Source organism: Ranitomeya variabilis, chromosome 3 (genome assembly GCF_051348905.1).
Source record: "Ranitomeya variabilis isolate aRanVar5 chromosome 3, aRanVar5.hap1, whole genome shotgun sequence".
NCBI classification, from domain to species: Eukaryota; Metazoa; Chordata; class Amphibia; order Anura; family Dendrobatidae; genus Ranitomeya; species Ranitomeya variabilis.
In genome coordinates, this window is record NC_135234.1 from 123,476,247 (window position 1) to 123,493,704 (window position 17,458).

The 17,458-nt window shown below is 42.1% G+C and overlaps 1 protein-coding gene across 11 annotated transcripts in view; it reads left to right on the plus strand.

Annotated features, from left to right (window-relative positions):
* Positions 1-17,458, plus strand: part of MAP7D2 (MAP7 domain containing 2) — a 144,439-nt gene that overhangs the window by 101,338 nt on the left and 25,643 nt on the right. For 8 of the 11 annotated variants that reach the window (XM_077294625.1, XM_077294633.1, XM_077294626.1 and 5 more), the window contains 5 exons: positions 1,132-1,283; positions 1,551-1,678; positions 6,806-7,020; positions 7,730-7,862; positions 11,259-11,463. In XM_077294625.1, the coding sequence (XP_077150740.1) occupies positions 1,132-1,283; positions 1,551-1,678; positions 6,806-7,020; positions 7,730-7,862; positions 11,259-11,463 (833 nt within the window). The remainder of the gene's footprint in view (positions 1-1,131; positions 1,284-1,550; positions 1,679-6,805; positions 7,021-7,729; positions 7,863-11,258; positions 11,464-17,458) is intronic. The other 3 variants (XM_077294634.1, XM_077294627.1, XM_077294632.1) reach the window with 1 other exon arrangement.

Genomic DNA, 17,458 nt, shown 5'->3' on the forward strand with positions numbered 1-17,458 from the left:
GCAGAGAGATCCTTTTTCTTTCCCCTGTTATTTGAAAACTGTGACCTGCTTAATAATGTGGAACATCATTTTTAAGTAGTTTTCCTTTAATTAGAATCACCTGGAAAACCAATTATCACATGTGTTGAAGATTGATTTCAGTGATCCATTGAGCCCTGAGACACAATGCCATCCACGATTTTATTTGAAAAACAAAACAATTAAATCTTTATGACACTTAAATCCAATTTGCATAATAATTTGGAACACAGTGTAATGGTAGTATTGAATTAAGTTTAATTTTTGGTTTGTCCCTCCACCACAGTCGGTGTCGCATGAGGCTTGGTATAAAAATTACTTGTCCACCCCTAACTTAGAGGGAATAGTACCAAACAAAAACAAGTCCTCAAACCTTGTGTCTCTTGGATGTGAATTCCTTGGCATATCCTGTAATCAGCCCATATTTCATTTATTACTTCATTTTTATCTCTTCATTCAAACTTTTTTGTTTTCTTCATTCATAGTTCTTTTGAGTTACCGTACATTTTTTTTTATCCTTGTAAAATTGTTCACAGCCTAATTGTGATAGCAGCAACTTGCTGGTCACAAATCGATCACACTCATTTACACCGCATTGCAATGTAGCAGTGGCATAGCGCAAACTTTGGCCCGCTTGACGTGTATGGCAGCCAAAGTCGGCTTGTAGCCCCAGCCGAACAGCAGCAGTATAGTATAATGGCACATCTACGTTACTAGTCCACAGGCTAAACAGAATGTGTGGTCTTGGCTACCAGGCGTAGTCGGAGGATGTAAGCAAGCGGTATGAATAAGGGCTGAATACTTGGTTTGTTTTGAGTTGTTTGCCTTCTATGATGGCGACATCTTCCAGATGAATTAATGATCCTGACCAGTGCCACCCTTCATAGTGCATCTTTGTTTAAGCTACAGGTATTGAATCTCACAAACTTGTGTCCAATATAAACACGATCTATAGGCAATGAGATGGGAGAAATAACAAAGTGCAATGTGATACAGCTCGTTACTAAAATGGACTTGTTATTTACACATTTATGTGTTTCCCCTTTTCTTTTTCTCCATGAACTTCTTCCTATATGTTCCTTTACCTCTTGGCTGTACACTATAACTCTTTAGTCTTCCATGTGTGTCCTCGTGTAGCCCCTGCTAGCCCTCTTAAATCTCCTTTCAAATCTTCACCCGCTCGGAGCGCTGATAGAAGAAAGACCGTAACGTCTCCTAATGGATCTGAAGGAATCAAGACCCCTACGTCTCCAGAGTCCATACAAGTATGTGACCCCCTTCTATTCTGCAACCTTCATGTTGGTTATACTCTCATAATCCATTAAGACTTTGGAAAATTGTCACAGTAAGATGGAAGTTTTGTTGTTTGTGGGTTTGTTTTTTTTCTTTAAACCTAAGAAACAATCACCAGAAGTTTGCATGTTACTCATCATCTCAGAGTATGACCTGTATTCCTAGACTATATTATGCGTCTTTTATTATTGCTTTATCATCTCCACCCTAATATGCTCTCATTTGGTCCAATATTATAGCCAGAAAAGTTAAAGAGAGAAAAGCGATCATCAACTCCTGTGCCAGCCTGCGCCTTAAGTTCTCCAGTTCGAAGGTCTGAGTCTCCTGCAACACTGTCCAAGAGATCATCGTCTCCTGCAACACCGAAGTATGAACACCCGTCCCATATATTTGTCTATGCTAAGCTGGCTCCGTAGACTGATCTGTACCCTTATATTTTTATCAACATTAAATACATATGCATACAACTTGGCCTCAAGCATTGCTAGTATAGAAGCACTCCTCCTCCTCCTCCCATCAAAGCTTTTATCCTCTTAATATATTGCAGTCATCATATTATATAACACTGTGTACTTACAATTGCTCATTTTGCCTTTCTACCCAGTTAATTATTCTCTTTTCCATTTGGTTTATGACATCATCTGATTAAAAACAGAACTTAGAAGGATTCAGCTAGTCTGTGTAGAAACAGGAAGTATCTTTTTCTGTGCGTGAGTCATAATAATAATAATAATTTTATTTATATAGCGCCAACATATTCCGCAGCGCTTTACAAATTATAGAGGGGACTTGTACAGACAATAGACATTACAGCATAACAGAAATCACAGTTCAAAACAGATACCAGGAGGAATGAGGGCCCTGCTCGCAAGCTTACAAACTATGAGGAAAAGGGGAGACACAAGAGGTGGATGGTAACAATTGCTTTAGTTATTTGGACCAGCCATAGTGTAAGGCTCGGGTGTTCATGTAAAGCTGCATGCTCCATGAGTCATCATTAAAACTACAATTCTACATCACTGCAAAGTCCCTCCCAGCGGAACAGCTGGGTCAGGAGTTGAATAGGGGGTGGAGCAAAGCTGACAGGGACTTTTCAGTGATGTAGAATTGCAGTTCTAATGATGATTCATGCAGGGGGAAAAAAGCTATCTGGTTTCTACATAGACCTAAGAAGGATTCAGCTAGTTTGTTTTTAATCATGTGATGCTGATGAAGATTCCAGGATATCGAGAAGTTCCTTGAAAAAGTTTTATTTGGACAGATTTTAAACTCAACGCATTTCAGAGTCACACAGGACTTCGTCCTCAGGACTAAACCTAATGGGTATCATGTAGAGTCTGAACAGTTTTATGTGCAATCATTTTGAAAAAAAGAAAAAATGCCAAACTGGGCACATAACATGTCAAAGTTCATGTATTCGTGTTTCTAACAGAGATAACACTGGTCAACAGCATTTTTGGTGCCAAAGATATTTCATCGAATTTAGGGTATTTTTGGGGTGCTGATTCTGAATATGTCATCAGTTTTGCCAGATTGGCTCAAGTTTTTGAGATTTTTGGTATCTTATTTATAGCACTTGTTGGTAAATGCGACGCATCATCTCATTAATTTCTTTGGATTAGTACTTGAACTGAGCAGTTCTCAATATAGTTTTGTGTTAATTAGTGTTCTAAAAGTTTGTTCATAGCTTGATTTTTGCACTAACTTTATGTTGTTGTCTGTTTTCCAGTGAAAAGCATGAACTCATCAAGAAGAAGTTGTCTTAACGATCCAGACTCATTCTGTTACATTTGTGGTGAATACACACTGCCAAAACATAGAAGAAACATAACAGACTTCGTAAAAAAAGTGTATTTTGCCTATTTTGGGGTTATGCTTGGGGACCAAGACAAGTTTTGGGCACCACACATAGTGTGCAAAGCATGTATCGAATTATTACGAAAATGGAGCAAAGGACAAAGAAAAAGCTTCAAATTTGGTGTTCCAATGGTGTGGAGAGAGCCAAAAAATCATCATGATGACTGTTATTTATGGTAAACACAGGTACAGGCACATCTTCACAATGAGGGACAGGCCTTCTTGCAGATTCCATGTTACTCCCATTTTCGTTTCTTATGCTTATTGAATCCTTGCACTTGCACTGCACAGAAATAACAGTCATCATGATGATTTTTTGGCTCTCTCCACACCATTGGAACACCAAATTTGAAGCTTTTTCTTTGTCCTTTGCTCCATTTTCGTAATAATTCGATACATGCTTTGCACACTATGTGTGGTGCCCAAAACTTGTCTTGGTCCCCAAGCATAACCCCAAAATAGGCAAAATACACTTTTTTTACGAAGTCTGTTATGTTTCTTCTATGTTTTGGCAGTGTGTATTCACCACAAATGTAACAGAATGAGTCTGGATCGTTAAGACAACTTCTTCTTGATGAGTTCATGCTTTTCACTGGAAAACAGACAACAACATAAAGTTAGTGCAAAAATCAAGCTATGAACAAACTTTTAGAACACTAATTAACACAAAACTATATTGAGAACTGCTCAGTTCAAGTACTAATCCAAAGAAATTAATGAGATGATGCGTCGCATTTACCAACAAGTGCTATAAATAAGATACCAAAAATGTCAAAAACTTGAGCCAATCTGGCAAAACTGATAGCATATTCAGAATCAGCACCCCAAAAATACCCCAAATTCATTAAAATATTTTGGACACCAGAAAAATTTTTTTTTTTTGTTGACCTGTGTAATTTACCATTTTATAAAAAGACCAAAAACATTAAATGCATTAATTAGATTAAAATATAACAATTAAATAAGCAAATTCAGTTAAAAAAAATGAAGAAAAAATGGGTAAAAACATGTCATGAAATAAAATCATCAGCAGCGCAGGTACAGACACATCTTACCAGGATCTACAATTTTCTGCTGCAGCTGTCTTATACATTTAATATGTTGCAAATTTGCAGCTCAATCAGGTGAGCATAATACTACCTTATTTTGATCACATTTTCGTTAACAGGTAAGACCCTATTTTGCACTGGTTTTGCTCCCCAGCATTTTGACTACATTTAATCAAGTGATGTCAAATACCTAATGGTAAAGAGGACAATTAGCTGAGTAGAAACAAAAAATGAGCAATTGTAAGTACACAGTGCTTGGGAGGAGGAGGAGTATTTCTATAAAGACGACCTGTACGTCGCAATGACATTTCTGTTTTTAGCATTGTTAGTTTATGGAGAATAAAAGTCGTTACTATAACTTCTTTTCTTAAAGCTGTGTGTTCTACCATTCATTTTTTCCTTTCTATGAAATTTATAAACTGGCAAAGGGGCATTCAGAGTTCCCTTGTAAAAAAGGAGGCTTCACATAGTCTTAGGCCGGCGTCACACTGGCGTGTTTTACGGACGTATGAGAGGCGCAGAAAATACGGATTGCATAAGGGACCATGATTCTCTATGGCCCAGCTCCTATCTTCTGTATTTTACTGATCCGTATTATACGGTCTTGTACGGCCGTAGAAAATCGCAGCATGCTGCGTTTGTCAGCGTATTGCGCAAAAATCCGCCAATGAGGGTGAGAAAATTACGGATTACACACGGACCATGCGTGTGACTTGCGAGAAATACGCAGCGGTGTTCTCTAGAAAAGCCGGCAATTCAGTGCGGTGTACAGTAAAATCACACTGACAGAATAGAGTAGGTAGAATAAATGTGTACACATAGAATAGGTATATATATATATATATATATATATATATATATATATATATATATATATATATATATATATAATCAGTGAGACCTTGAAAAAGGCTCAGTGAGCCGAAACGTCGCGCAGTGATGTGGGTCGATTAAAACTTCACCTTTTTTTACCTGAAATTTTTGGAGTGCTGCCTTCTTTTTTGCTATCTTTATATATATATATATATATATATATATATATATATATATATATATATATATATATATATATATATATATATATATATATATATATATATATATATATATATTCAGCGCAAGATAGCATAAAAGCCAGTAATTCAATTGCCGGCTTTTGCTCTCTCCTTCACAAACCCAACAGGATATGAGACATGGTTTACATACAGTAAACCATCTCATATCTCTTTTTTATTACATAATCCTCTTTACTAATGTAACAATTGTCTCTGTGTAAAATTTTGAAGCTCTAGCTATTAAATTAAAGGGTTAAATTCCGGAAAAAAATGGCGTGAGCTCCCGCACAATTTTCTCCGCCAGAGTGGGAAAGCCAGTGACTGAGGGCAGAAATTAATAGCCTAGGGAGGTACCATGGTTATTGCCCCCCCCCCCCGGCGCTAAAAACATCTGCCCCCAGCCACCCCAGAAAAGGCACATCTGGAAGATGCGCCTATTCTGGCACTTAGCCTCTCTTCCCACTCCCGTGTAGCGGTGGGATATGGGGTAATGAAGGGTTAATGTCACCTTGCTATTGTAAGGTGACATTACACCAGGTTAATAATGGAGAGGTGTCAATTATGACACCTATCCATTATGAATCCAATAGTATGAAATGGTTAATAAAACGCACACATACATTATTAAAGTATTTTAATTAAATAAAGACACAGGGTGTTTTAATATTTTATTATACTCTCAATCCACCTGAAGACCCTTGTCATCTGAAATAAAGTTAAAGAAAACAAACAACAATATTCCATACCTTCCGTCGATCAGTCTTGTCCCACGCTGTAAATCCATCTGAAGGGGTTAAATCATTTTACACCCAGGAGCTCTGCTAATGCAGCTGTGCTCCCATCTGTAAAATTTGGTGAATGAATGGAATGCAGGGGAATGTCCTATAGTTACCTCGAGTCGCGGTGATGTGCCCTCTGCTGGATGAACTCATATGAACTCGACCGTGGGAACTTTTCTGAAAAGTTCCCACGCCGGCCTTACCCTGTCTAGTCCTAGCAGTGTCAGGCTTTGAAGGAACATGCTTTACTGACTAGAGTGTGTGCTTTCAGGAGGAATAACAGTAATAATAAAGCAAAGGTCTAACCAATAATCACTGCTCGAGAATTATCATTTTGGAAATGCCATTAGTAACTAAAACAAAGGTGTAATTTTTTTTTTTTTTCGCCTTTTGATTTTGCAATTCCGATTGTAGCAAATAGGAAACTCTATTTTTTGGTATTATACAGCTTGAATATTGATCCAGTGTTGAGTGGGAACCAACATACAGGCTGCTGTGTATAAATGATTATTTTGTACCATAGCGCTCCTAAATTGCCAATCCCAAAGATGGAACTTGTTATGCCCCCTAAACACTGGCATCTGCAAGAAGAGGTACAATACAAGAAGCATTGCCCCTATGCAGAACTCTGGGTTTGTTACTTTAGAAACCATTGTACATACCCAGTTTGTCATTCTTGTAACTGAATGGCAATACTGTAACGATTCTATGTTTTCATGTACTTCGGTCTAACTTGGTATCTTCTCACTTTCAGATCGCTTTCCAAATCTTACTCGCATTCCCCAGCCAGGAACAACAAGCAACACCCAGCATCCCCTGTCAAGTATAAATCGAGTCCAAGTCCCAGCCAGGATACACCAAAGAAGAAGGCCGAGAAACATCAGACATCACCCAAAACAGAAGAACATCCGGCGGAGTCTAAACCTGACAAAGCTGCTTCCCCTGGAGAGAAGAAAGAAACAAATGAAAGTCAGTGCTTAATAGTCAAGATAACAAAAAATGTCGTCCTGTAATAAACATTAGTAATATTATTATATTCCAACAGCGAATTGATGGAATTAGAAAACACAAAGATTAATGGGTTGAAATGTATCCATTTAATGGCTGCTGGGGTGTTGAACAATAGTGTAAAGTATGAGGAGACTACATTCAATCATCTCTAAAACCCTGAATCCTTTTGTGAATGGAAGTTTTGGTCCCTTTATTTCTTTATACGAACACATGAAGGGACCGCTCACACTGGCGTCCTTCGCTCATGAGAGGGAATCGGGCTGATTATGCTAATGACAATAATCGGCTCAGACTCTGAGTTTGATCAGAGTGTTACCAGATTCTCTCATGAGACCATCGCATCACTGGTGTGGAGAAGACGGAGAACGTGATTTCTCCATTGCCTCAGTGAGGGTCTATCAGACCGCACTTGGATGATATCAGAGCGCAGTTCGATGTTCTACACGCTCCCATAGACTTGTATGGGTGTGCCTGATCCGAATATCGGAGCCACGCGCTTGTTTTCTCGTGTCGAATCTGCATGATAAAATAATGGCTGATCAGCACTGCCCCATAGTATAACATTGGGCCGAGGGCTATCCGATAAAACATCAGATAGCACTCAGCTGTGTGTGAGCATACCCCAAGACTTGCATTGTTATTGAGAATATTTTGTTCCCGTCTTTAGGCTTCAGCAAGATGACAGCGGGTACAACTGACGCAGATGAGGCAGCAAAAATCCTAGCAGAGAAAAGGCGTCAAGCCCGTCTGCAGAAAGAGCAGGAAGAACAGGAGAGACGTGAACGCGAAGAAGTAGAGCGGTGTGTCCGGAGTAACTTAGAAACTCCATATGTTTATAGTTTTTGCTGTTGTATTAGGGCTCATTCAGTTGTCAGGTTTTTTTTATACACATTTTCTCAGATAGATTTCGTACCTATTGTAGTACATGGAGCTGTTCACATGTACATGGATTTTTCACGGACTGAGTGATCCACCCAAAATTACCACGTCATGTCCAATTTTGATCCAAGTGTCAAATCAGTCTGACCATGCAATGCAGGTCTATGGTGCTATCTAAAAATCAGACCGTACTTGTACGGCCTCTGTGTGCTCTCTGATTTTTATGGATTGTTTGATTGGGGAAAAGCTGAAACCTTCACTTTTTTTGCTTTTTTTCATCTGAAAAAAACTGATTAACACTGACCAAACTGTGATAAAAAAAAAAAAAAAACTATTGAAACTCAGACCATTTTTTTGCATACGTGAAAAAAGTGACATCTGAATGAACCTTTAGGAGATGGATGAGGGTGGCTGGTTGTTATTACAGTAGTATAATATAAGGATAATATGAAGTTTGGTGCAAAGTTCAATATTCTTAGGGTTTATTCTGGGGAATATTATGCATTTCAAAGCATTATGCAGTCGCTCAAAGGAGCTCAAATTCCAGTGTCCTAGTGAGACAAATAAAAAGTTACGTTCGATTTACATTTAAAAAATTTTTTAAATATCTCCATTATCATAAAAAATAAATTAAAAGGCATATTAAACAATTTTTTTAAAAAAATATTTAGTTAAATATTTAGCTTTTTGGGGTTTTTATTTTTAATTGTAATAAAAATAATAGAAACTACATATATGGAACTACATTTATTTTGCCAATGTTGGAATTGCTGCTTATCCTCATTTCCTGACCATATACACTCACCGGCCACTTTATTAGGTACACCGTGCTAGTAACGGGTTGGACCCCCTTTTTCCTTCAGAACTGCCTCAATTCTTCGTGGCATAGATTCAACAAGGTGCTGGAAGCATTCCTCAGAGATTTTGGTCCATATTGACATGATGGCATCACACAGTTGCCGCAGATTTGTCGGCTGCACATCCCAAAGATGCTCCATACAAGGCAGGATGGATCCATGCTTTCATGTTGTTTACGCCAAATTCTGACCCTACCATCCGAATGTCGCAGCAGAAATCGAGACTCATCAGACCAAGCAACGTCTTTCCAATCTTCTACTGTCCAATTTCGATGAGCTTGTACAAATTGTAGCCTCCGTTTCCTGTTCTTAGCTGAAAGGAGTGGTACCCGGTGTGGTCTTCTGCTGCTGTAGCCCATCTGCCTCAAAGTTCGACGCACTGTGCGTTCAGAGATGCTCTTAGGCCTACCTTGGTTGTAACGGGTGGCGATTTGAGTCACTGTTGCCTTTCTATCAGCTCGAACCAGTCTGCCCATTCTCCTCTGACCTCTGGCATCAACAAGGCATTTCCGGCCACAGAACTGCCGCTCACTGGATTTTTTTTCTTTTTCGGACCATTCTCTGTAAACCCTAGAGATGGTTGAGCGTGAAAATCCCAGTAGATCAGCAGTTTCTGAAATACTCAGACCAGCCCTTGTGGCACCAACAACCATGCCACGTTCAAAGGCACTCAAATCACCTTTCTTCCCCATACTGATGCTCGGTTTGAACTGCAGGAGATTGTCTTGACCATGTCTACATGCCTAAATGCACTGAGTTGCCGCCATGTGATTGGCTGATTAGAAATTAAGTGTTAACAAGAAGTTGGACAGGTGTACCTAATAAAGTGGCCGGTGAGTGTATATATATAATGTGTATGTATAATAAATAAATAAAAAAAATGTGTATATATATAACTCTCCCTGCAACAGACAAGCCTTCATAAGGCAATGCCAGCAGAAAACTAAAACTTACTCAGATCCCAAATAGGGGCACCTCAGGAATCATTTTCATTCCATAAAAACTAGGTTTATGTAGTTTGTCAGCTTGGTATCCATGGTGCTTGTTGCATGGAGTTGATGAAAAACTAAAAGAAAATTGCTTAGTTCCATTGCCCCAAAATGGCCACCTTTTAAAGGGTTAAAAAGTAGCCAGGTACCCAAAGAAATGGTATCTAGGTGGCTCCTCATCAGCTTGTTCCTGCAGTCTAGATTCCCAGTTCTCTGAAACACCACAGCCCTTCAGGGTAAGGTTTGGTTTAGGCAAGCGTGTTTTCAGTCAGTGTGCTGTCCATGTTTTTTTTTTTTTCTCCTGGCACACAGATCCATTTTTAAAAATCGATTCATGCATGGATCAATGAAAGTCTATGGGTCAATGTCTCCGGTCCGTGAGACTTGGAGTAAGTCCTATTCTCATCTTTTTTGTGGATCAGACTTTGCGATTAAAGTCTATGGGGATCCGTATGAGACAGATGAAGCACGGAAGACAAATTTTGTACTTAGTTGTTCCATCCAACCTTCATTCATTTAATTGATCCAGTAAGAGTTAATGGCTAAAGAAAAAAAACTAAAATGACAGCTGAGAAAAAAAATCTATTTATTTCTCTCGGATAGGAACACTCACACAGATGTGTGAATACAGCCTTAGATCCAAGGGGTAACGTTTCTCCTTGTGGAGAGTGCAATGTCAAGGTGAGGAGACTTTTAAGCCTTGGGGAAATTAAAAATGCAAATTGTTGCTTCAGAGAAGAAGAATTCGACTAGAAATCTAGTGCCTCCTATTCGAAGTAGCAGCCGTAAAAGTAAATAGCGACCCTTTTATGAACCTTGTCACGTGACTTAGGATAAAAACCAAGCCAGATATTCAGTTTACAGACACTGTACTGAAGAGGGGCAGTACCCTGAAACACAAAGTGCGAGATCTGGTTTGACTGGGTGAGAGGCTTTCTGACCGGGATCCAAGGGGTAACGTCTCTCCTTGTGGAGAGTGACATGTCAAGCCTGACATGCTGTTGTGAGGAGACTTTTAAGCCTTGCAGTGCTCCTCTGGGAAATGAAATAACCGATGAGGGGCAGCACATCAAAACACCGTGTCTGCAAATTGAGTATCTGATTTGGCTTTTTCCAAAGTCATATTGCAAAACTCATTTAAGGGTTGATATTTACTTTTTGAATTGCTACTTCCAGTAGGTGGCGCTAGGGTCCTAGTCCTCTTCCTCTCTGAAGAGGCAATTTGCATATTTAATGCAGCAGCCTTACAAACATCACATCAGTCACGTGCACGATTTCAGTATTTTTCTGCACCCGACATAAAACATAGATGTCTGCAAGTCTGTCCCTGATTCATGCTGCCCAGGACCCAACCCTCTAATGCTGATCATGACACTGAGTAGATTTCCTCATAAATTATTTTCAGTAAGCGTAACACACTCTTATATTCTTTATTTTTATTTTGTATCTCACTTTTGATCCTCATGCACAGGCAGGAGATGGAAGAAACCAAAAGGAAGGCTGACGAGGAATGGCGTCGCTTAGAAGAAGAAGCACGACTTCTGGCCGAGAGAAAAAAACAAGAGGAAGAAGAAGCCAGAAGGAAATTAGAAGAAGAGGCAAAGACGAGAGCAGAGGACGAACGGCTGCGGAAGGAAGCACAAGAGAAGCAGTTACAGGCCTACTTGGAAAAACAGGTTAATGAGATATTAAATTATATCTGCAGCATCCGAAGCTTGAAAAACTGCCTTGTCATCTGGACAGTGACGCTGCTACCATGAGGCGAGTTGAGCTCTTTGGCGGCACTGCCATCCCTGAAGAGAGGGGGCGGCAGATTCTGTCGGTGTAGTAACTGGATTTGCATGGGAGACGCAGGTTCCGTTACTACGCTACGCTATTGAGTCTACTCAGGGCTCCGTCCTGGATCTCCTCATCTAACCCTCCCCAACTCACATGACATCATCACAAGTCCTGACACAAAAGTCGCTCTTCTCCATGCATCTCCTCGGGTTGCTCATGGATGGCTGCTCTGTGCACACAGGACCTGTGATGAGGTCATAGGAGGGGAGGAGTCAGCGGTCACATGATCAGGGTCCTCGTGTATGCAGGACTCTGCTGTGCTGATTGTCATGGTGCTGGATGAGGGGAAGTCGATGTGTGGGGTCAGGAGGGATTTGCAGGGTGGATGTAGCAGAGCCATGTGTGTACAAGGTATACGGAGCAGAGCCGTGTGTGTACGATGTGTGCGGAGCAGAGCCGGGTGTGTACGGTGCAGAGCCGGGTGTGTACGGTGCAGAGCCGTGTGTGTGTACGAGGTGTATGGAGCGGAGCCGTGTGTGTACTTGGTGTACGGAGTGGAGCCGTGTGTGTGCGAGGTGTATGGAGCGGAGCTGTGTGTGTACAAGGTGTACGGAGCGGAGCCGTGTGTGTACGAGGTGTACGGAGCGGAGCCGTGTGTGTACGAAGTGTGTGGAGCGGAGCCGTGTGTGTACTTGGTGTACGGAGCGGAGCCGTGTGTGTACGAGGTGTGTGGAATGGAGCCGTGTCTGTACTTGGTGTACGGAGCGGAGCCGTGTATGTATGTGATGTACGGAGCGGAGCCGTGTGTGGTGTACAAGGTGTACAGAGCGGAGCCGTGTGTGTATGTGGTGTACGGAGCAGAGCCGTGTGTGTACAAGGTGTACGGAGTGGAGCCGCGTGTGTACGAGGTGTATGGAGCGGAGCCATGTGTGTACGATTTGTGCGAAGCAGAGACGCGTGTGTACAAGGTGTATGGAGCGGAGGTGTATGGAGTGGAGCCGCGTGTGTGCAAGGTGTACGGAGTGGAGCCGTGTGTATACTTGGTGTATGGAGCGGAGCCATGTGTGTACTTGTTGTACGGAGTGGAGCCGTGTGTACAGAGCGGAGCAGCGTGAGTACGAGATGTATGGATCAGAGCCGCATGTGTACAAGGTTTACGGAGTGGAGCCATGTGTGTAGGAGGTGTACGTAGCGTGGCCGCGTGTGTACAAGGTGTACAGATCAGAACCGCATGTGTACAAGGCTTATGGAGTGGAGCCTTGTGTGTGCGCGAGGTGTACGGAGCGGAGCCGTGTGTGTAAGAGGCATACAAAGCGGAACCGTGTGTGTATGAGGTGTGTGGAGCTGTGCGTGTACGATGTCGGTGTATGGTGAGGAGCAAATTTCATACCTCCCAACCGTCCCGGATCCAGCGGGACAGTCCAGATTTTGAGAGGCTGTCCCGGCCGGGAGCTTACTTTTCCTGTGGACACAGGAGTACACGGCGGAGCCCCGAGGAGCACTTTAAAACTCGCACGTGACGTTCCACCGGAAGTGACGTGCTGGAAGCTGACCGGAAATGATGTAATTTCGGGAGGAGATTGTGACGGAACCATGGAGGCATTCAGGGAATGCTTCAGATCCATCACAGTGTCCTCCTCCGACAGCACGGACAGCGGGATCGCCTTGGAATCGGGGATGCCGGCCATGTGAGCAGATCATGATATGTCCTGCAGCGGGATGCTCAGGTGGGCATTACAATGGGAGCCGGGCCGCTATAGTATCTTTATAGAATCTTTCTTTCTCTCTCTCTTTCTTTCTCTCTCTTTCTTTCTTTCTTTCTTTCTTTCTTTCTTTCTCTCTCTCTCTGTTCTTTCTTTCCCTCTCTAATCTTTTTTCTTTCTCTCTCTGTTCTTTCTTTCCCTCTCTAATCTTTTTTTTCTTTCTCTCTGTTCTTTCTTTCTCTCTCTGTTCTTTCTTTCTCTGTGTTCTTTATTTCCCTCTCTAATCTTTTTTTCTCTCTCCTTTCTTTTTCTCTGTTCTTTCTTTCTCTCTGTTCTTTCTTTCTCTGTTCTTTCTTTCCCATCTTTCTTTCTCTCTGTTCTTTCCCCTCTTTCTCTCTCCCTCTGTTCTTTCTTTCTTTACCCTCTTTCTTTCTCTCTCCTTTCTTTCTTTCCCCTCTTTCTTTCTTTCTCTGTTCTTTCTTTCATTCCCCTCTTTCGTTCCCCTCTTTCTTTCTCTTTCTCTCTCTGTTCTTTCTTTCTCTGTTCTTTCTTTCCCCTCTTTCTTTCTCTCTCTCTCTGTTCTTTCCCCTCTTTCTCTCTCTCTGTTCTTTCTTTCTTTACCCTCTTTCTCTCTCTCTGTTCTTTCTTTACCCTCTTTCTTTCTCTCTCTCCTTTCTTTCCCCTCTTTCTTTCTTTCTTTCTTTCTTTCTTTCTTTCTTTCTTTCTTTCTCTGTTCTTTCTTTCATTCCCCTCTTTCGTTCCCCTCTTTCTTTCTCTTTCTCTCTCTGTTCTTTCTTTCTTTCTTTTTCTCTCTGTTCTTTCTTTCCTCTCTTTCTTTCTCTGTTTTCTTTCCCCTCCTTCTTTCTCTCTCTGATCTTTCTCTCTCTCCCTCTCCCTCTCCCTCCCCCCCCCCTCTCTCTCTCTCTCTCTCTCTCTCTCTCTCTCTCTCTCTCTCTCTCTCTCTCTCTCTCTCTCTCTCTCTCTCTCTCTCTCTCTCTCTCTCTCCTTCCTTTCCCTATAACCAACGAACAGAAAAAGGGGGCGGGGGTGTTAAAAAGGTACTACTGGCCTCTCAGATCCTCAATATTAATCTGACCTGATAGCAAAATGACTGGATTTACCCATAGGATGAATAGTATATACATGATCTCATTTATATGGTACAAATAAGTGGTGTTTATAAGAAAAGGATGTTATACCCATACATGTTATTGTGACTTACTTGGGCAAGTGGAGGACATATCCTATGGGCAACTATAGTCATTTTGCTATCAGGTCAGATTAATATTGATGATCTGAGAGGCCAGTAGTACCTTTTTAAAGGGCGTCTGTCACCCCAAAAATCGTATATGAGCTGCGGCCACCGGCATCAGGGGCTTATCTCCAGCATTGTGTAATGCATTCTGTAATGCTGTAGATAAGCCCCCGATGTATCCTGAAAGATGAGAAATAAAGGTTAGATTATACTCACCCAGGGGCGATCCCGGTCCGTTACAGGTCAGATGGGCGTCGCGGTCTGCTCCAGCTGTTTGCGGGAAGTCAGAAGTAACAGAAACACGCTATCAGGCCAGGTTCACATGTTCAGTATGTTACCTCAGTATTTGTAAGCCAAAACCAGGAGAGTAACAATCATAGGAAAAGTATAAAGAAACACGTCACCACTTCTGGATCTCTCACCCACTCCCGATTTGGCTTACAAATACTGAGGTAAAATTCTGACCAAATACTGAACGTGTGAATGTGGCTTTAGGCTGGTTTCACACATCCTGATATTTCCGGTACCGGAAAAAACGGTACTGGAGATATCCGTGTCCGTGTGTGTAATACTTGTGGCAACTGTGTGCCGCATCTGTACGACACGGACGCCTGCCAGGGAAGAAGCGCTACAGTAAGCACTGTTCCCCTCAGGCTGCAGAGAGGCTAGGTTCACCCCTGCATCTGGACATAAGACCCCCACATGTACACACCCTAACAAAGCCTCATGCTTTACATACACGCCGGGTTACCAAATACCGAATATTTTGTAGAACCTGATGATCACATTATTGTGGTTATTGTGTATTTATGCAGCATAGCAAAGCTGCTGAGTCTTAGCATGCCAATATCAGGTGTGCTAGTGACATCTGTCACTGCAGGGAGTTGTTTTCCCTGTAACTGGGGCTCTGCTCCAGTTACAGTGGAAAAAAATAGAAATAAAAAAAAAAATGTTCCCCAGATATCTTTTGTGCCAAGATGTATGCAAACACTCGATATGTGAAATTGAAACTGCATTACTGCTATATAAAATTTATGAAGTTTATAACACGGAAAATAATTATGAGCAAACGTGCATGTGTATATGTATATATATATATATATATTTGTGTCATATTTTATTATTATTATAATTTTTATTTTAAGCAGCTTTCCATTATTTATTTTATTTACAGTTGTGGCCAAAAGTATTCACACACCTGCAATTCTGTCAGATAATACTCAGTTTCTTCCTGAAAATGATTGCTAACACAAATTCTTTGGTATTATTATCTTCATTTAATTTGTCTTAAATGAAAAAACACAAAAAGAATTGTCCTAAAGCCAAATTGGATATAATTCCACACCAAACATAAAAAAGGGGGTGGACAAAAGTATTGGCACTGTTCGAAAAATCATGTGATGCTTCTCTAATTTGTGTAATTAACAGCACCTGTAACTTACCTGTGGCACCTAACAGGTGTTGGCAATAACTAAATCACACTTGCAGCCAGTTGACATGGATTAAAGTTGACTCAACCTCTGTCTAGTGTTGAGCATTCCGATACTGCAAGTATCGGGTATCGGCCGATACTTGCTGTATCGGAATTCCGATACCGAGATCCGATATTTTTGTGATATCGGGTATCGGTATCGAAACAACATTAATGTAAAAATGTGTAAAAGAGAGAATTAAAATAAAAAATATTGCTATACTCACCTCTCCGACGCAGCCTGCACCTTACCGAGGGAAGCGGCAGCGTTCTTTGTTTAAAATTTGCGCTTTTCTTTCCTTTACGTGAGTCCCGGCTTGTGATTGGTTGCGTGCCGCCCATGTGACCGGCACGCAACCAATCACAGCAAGCCGTGACGTAATTTCAGGTCCTTCAGGATTTTAAAATTACGTTCCGGCGTTGTGATTGGTTGCGTCGCAGTCACATGGGAGACGCAACCAATCACAGCAAGCCGTGACGTAATTTCAGGTCCTTAAGGATTTTAAAATTACGTCCCGGCTTTGTGATTGGTTGCGTCGCAGTCACATGGGAGACGCAACCAATCACAAGCCGTGACGTCACGGGAGGCTGGACACGCGCGCATTTTAAAATGGGCGCGTGTCCAGCCTCCCGTGACGTCCCGGCTTGTGATTGGTTGCGCCGCGATCAACCAATCACAAGCCGGGAGGCTGGACACGCGCCCATTTTAAAATTTTAAAATGCGCGCGTGTCCAGCCTCCCGGCTTGTGATTGGTTGACCGCGGCGCAACCAATCACAAGCCGGGACGTCACGGGAGGCTGGACACGCGCCCATTTTAAAAAGCGCGCGTGTCCAGCCTCCCGTGACGTCACGGCTTGTGATTGGTTAATGGCGGCCATGTTGCCGGGACGCGGACCAATCACAGCAAGCCGTGACGTAATTTCGTCACGGCTTGCTGTGATTGGTCCGCGTCCCGGCAACATGGCACCGTGACCAATCATAAGCCGGGACGTCACTGGAGGCTGGACACGCGCGCTTTTTAAAATGGGCGCGTGTCCAGCCTCCCGTGACGTCCCGGCTTGTGATTGGTTAATGGCGGCCATGTTGCCGGGACGCGGACCAATCACAGCAAGCCGTGACGTAATTTCGTCACGGCTTGCTGTGATTGGTCCGCGTCCCGGCAACATGGCCGCCCTGACCAATCACAAGCCGGGACTTCACGTAACCAAGTAAAAGCGCGAATTTTAAACAAACAACGCTGCCGGTTCCCTCGCTGAGGTCCAGGCTGCGTCGGAGGGTGAGTATAGCGATATTTTTTATTTTAATTCTTTCTTTTACACATTTATATGGATCCCAGGGCCTGAAGGAGAGTTTCCTCTCCTTCAGACCCTGGGAACCATCAGGAATACCGTCCGATACTTGAGTCCCATTGACTTGTATTGGTATCGGGTATCGGTATCGGATTGGATCCGATACTTTGCCG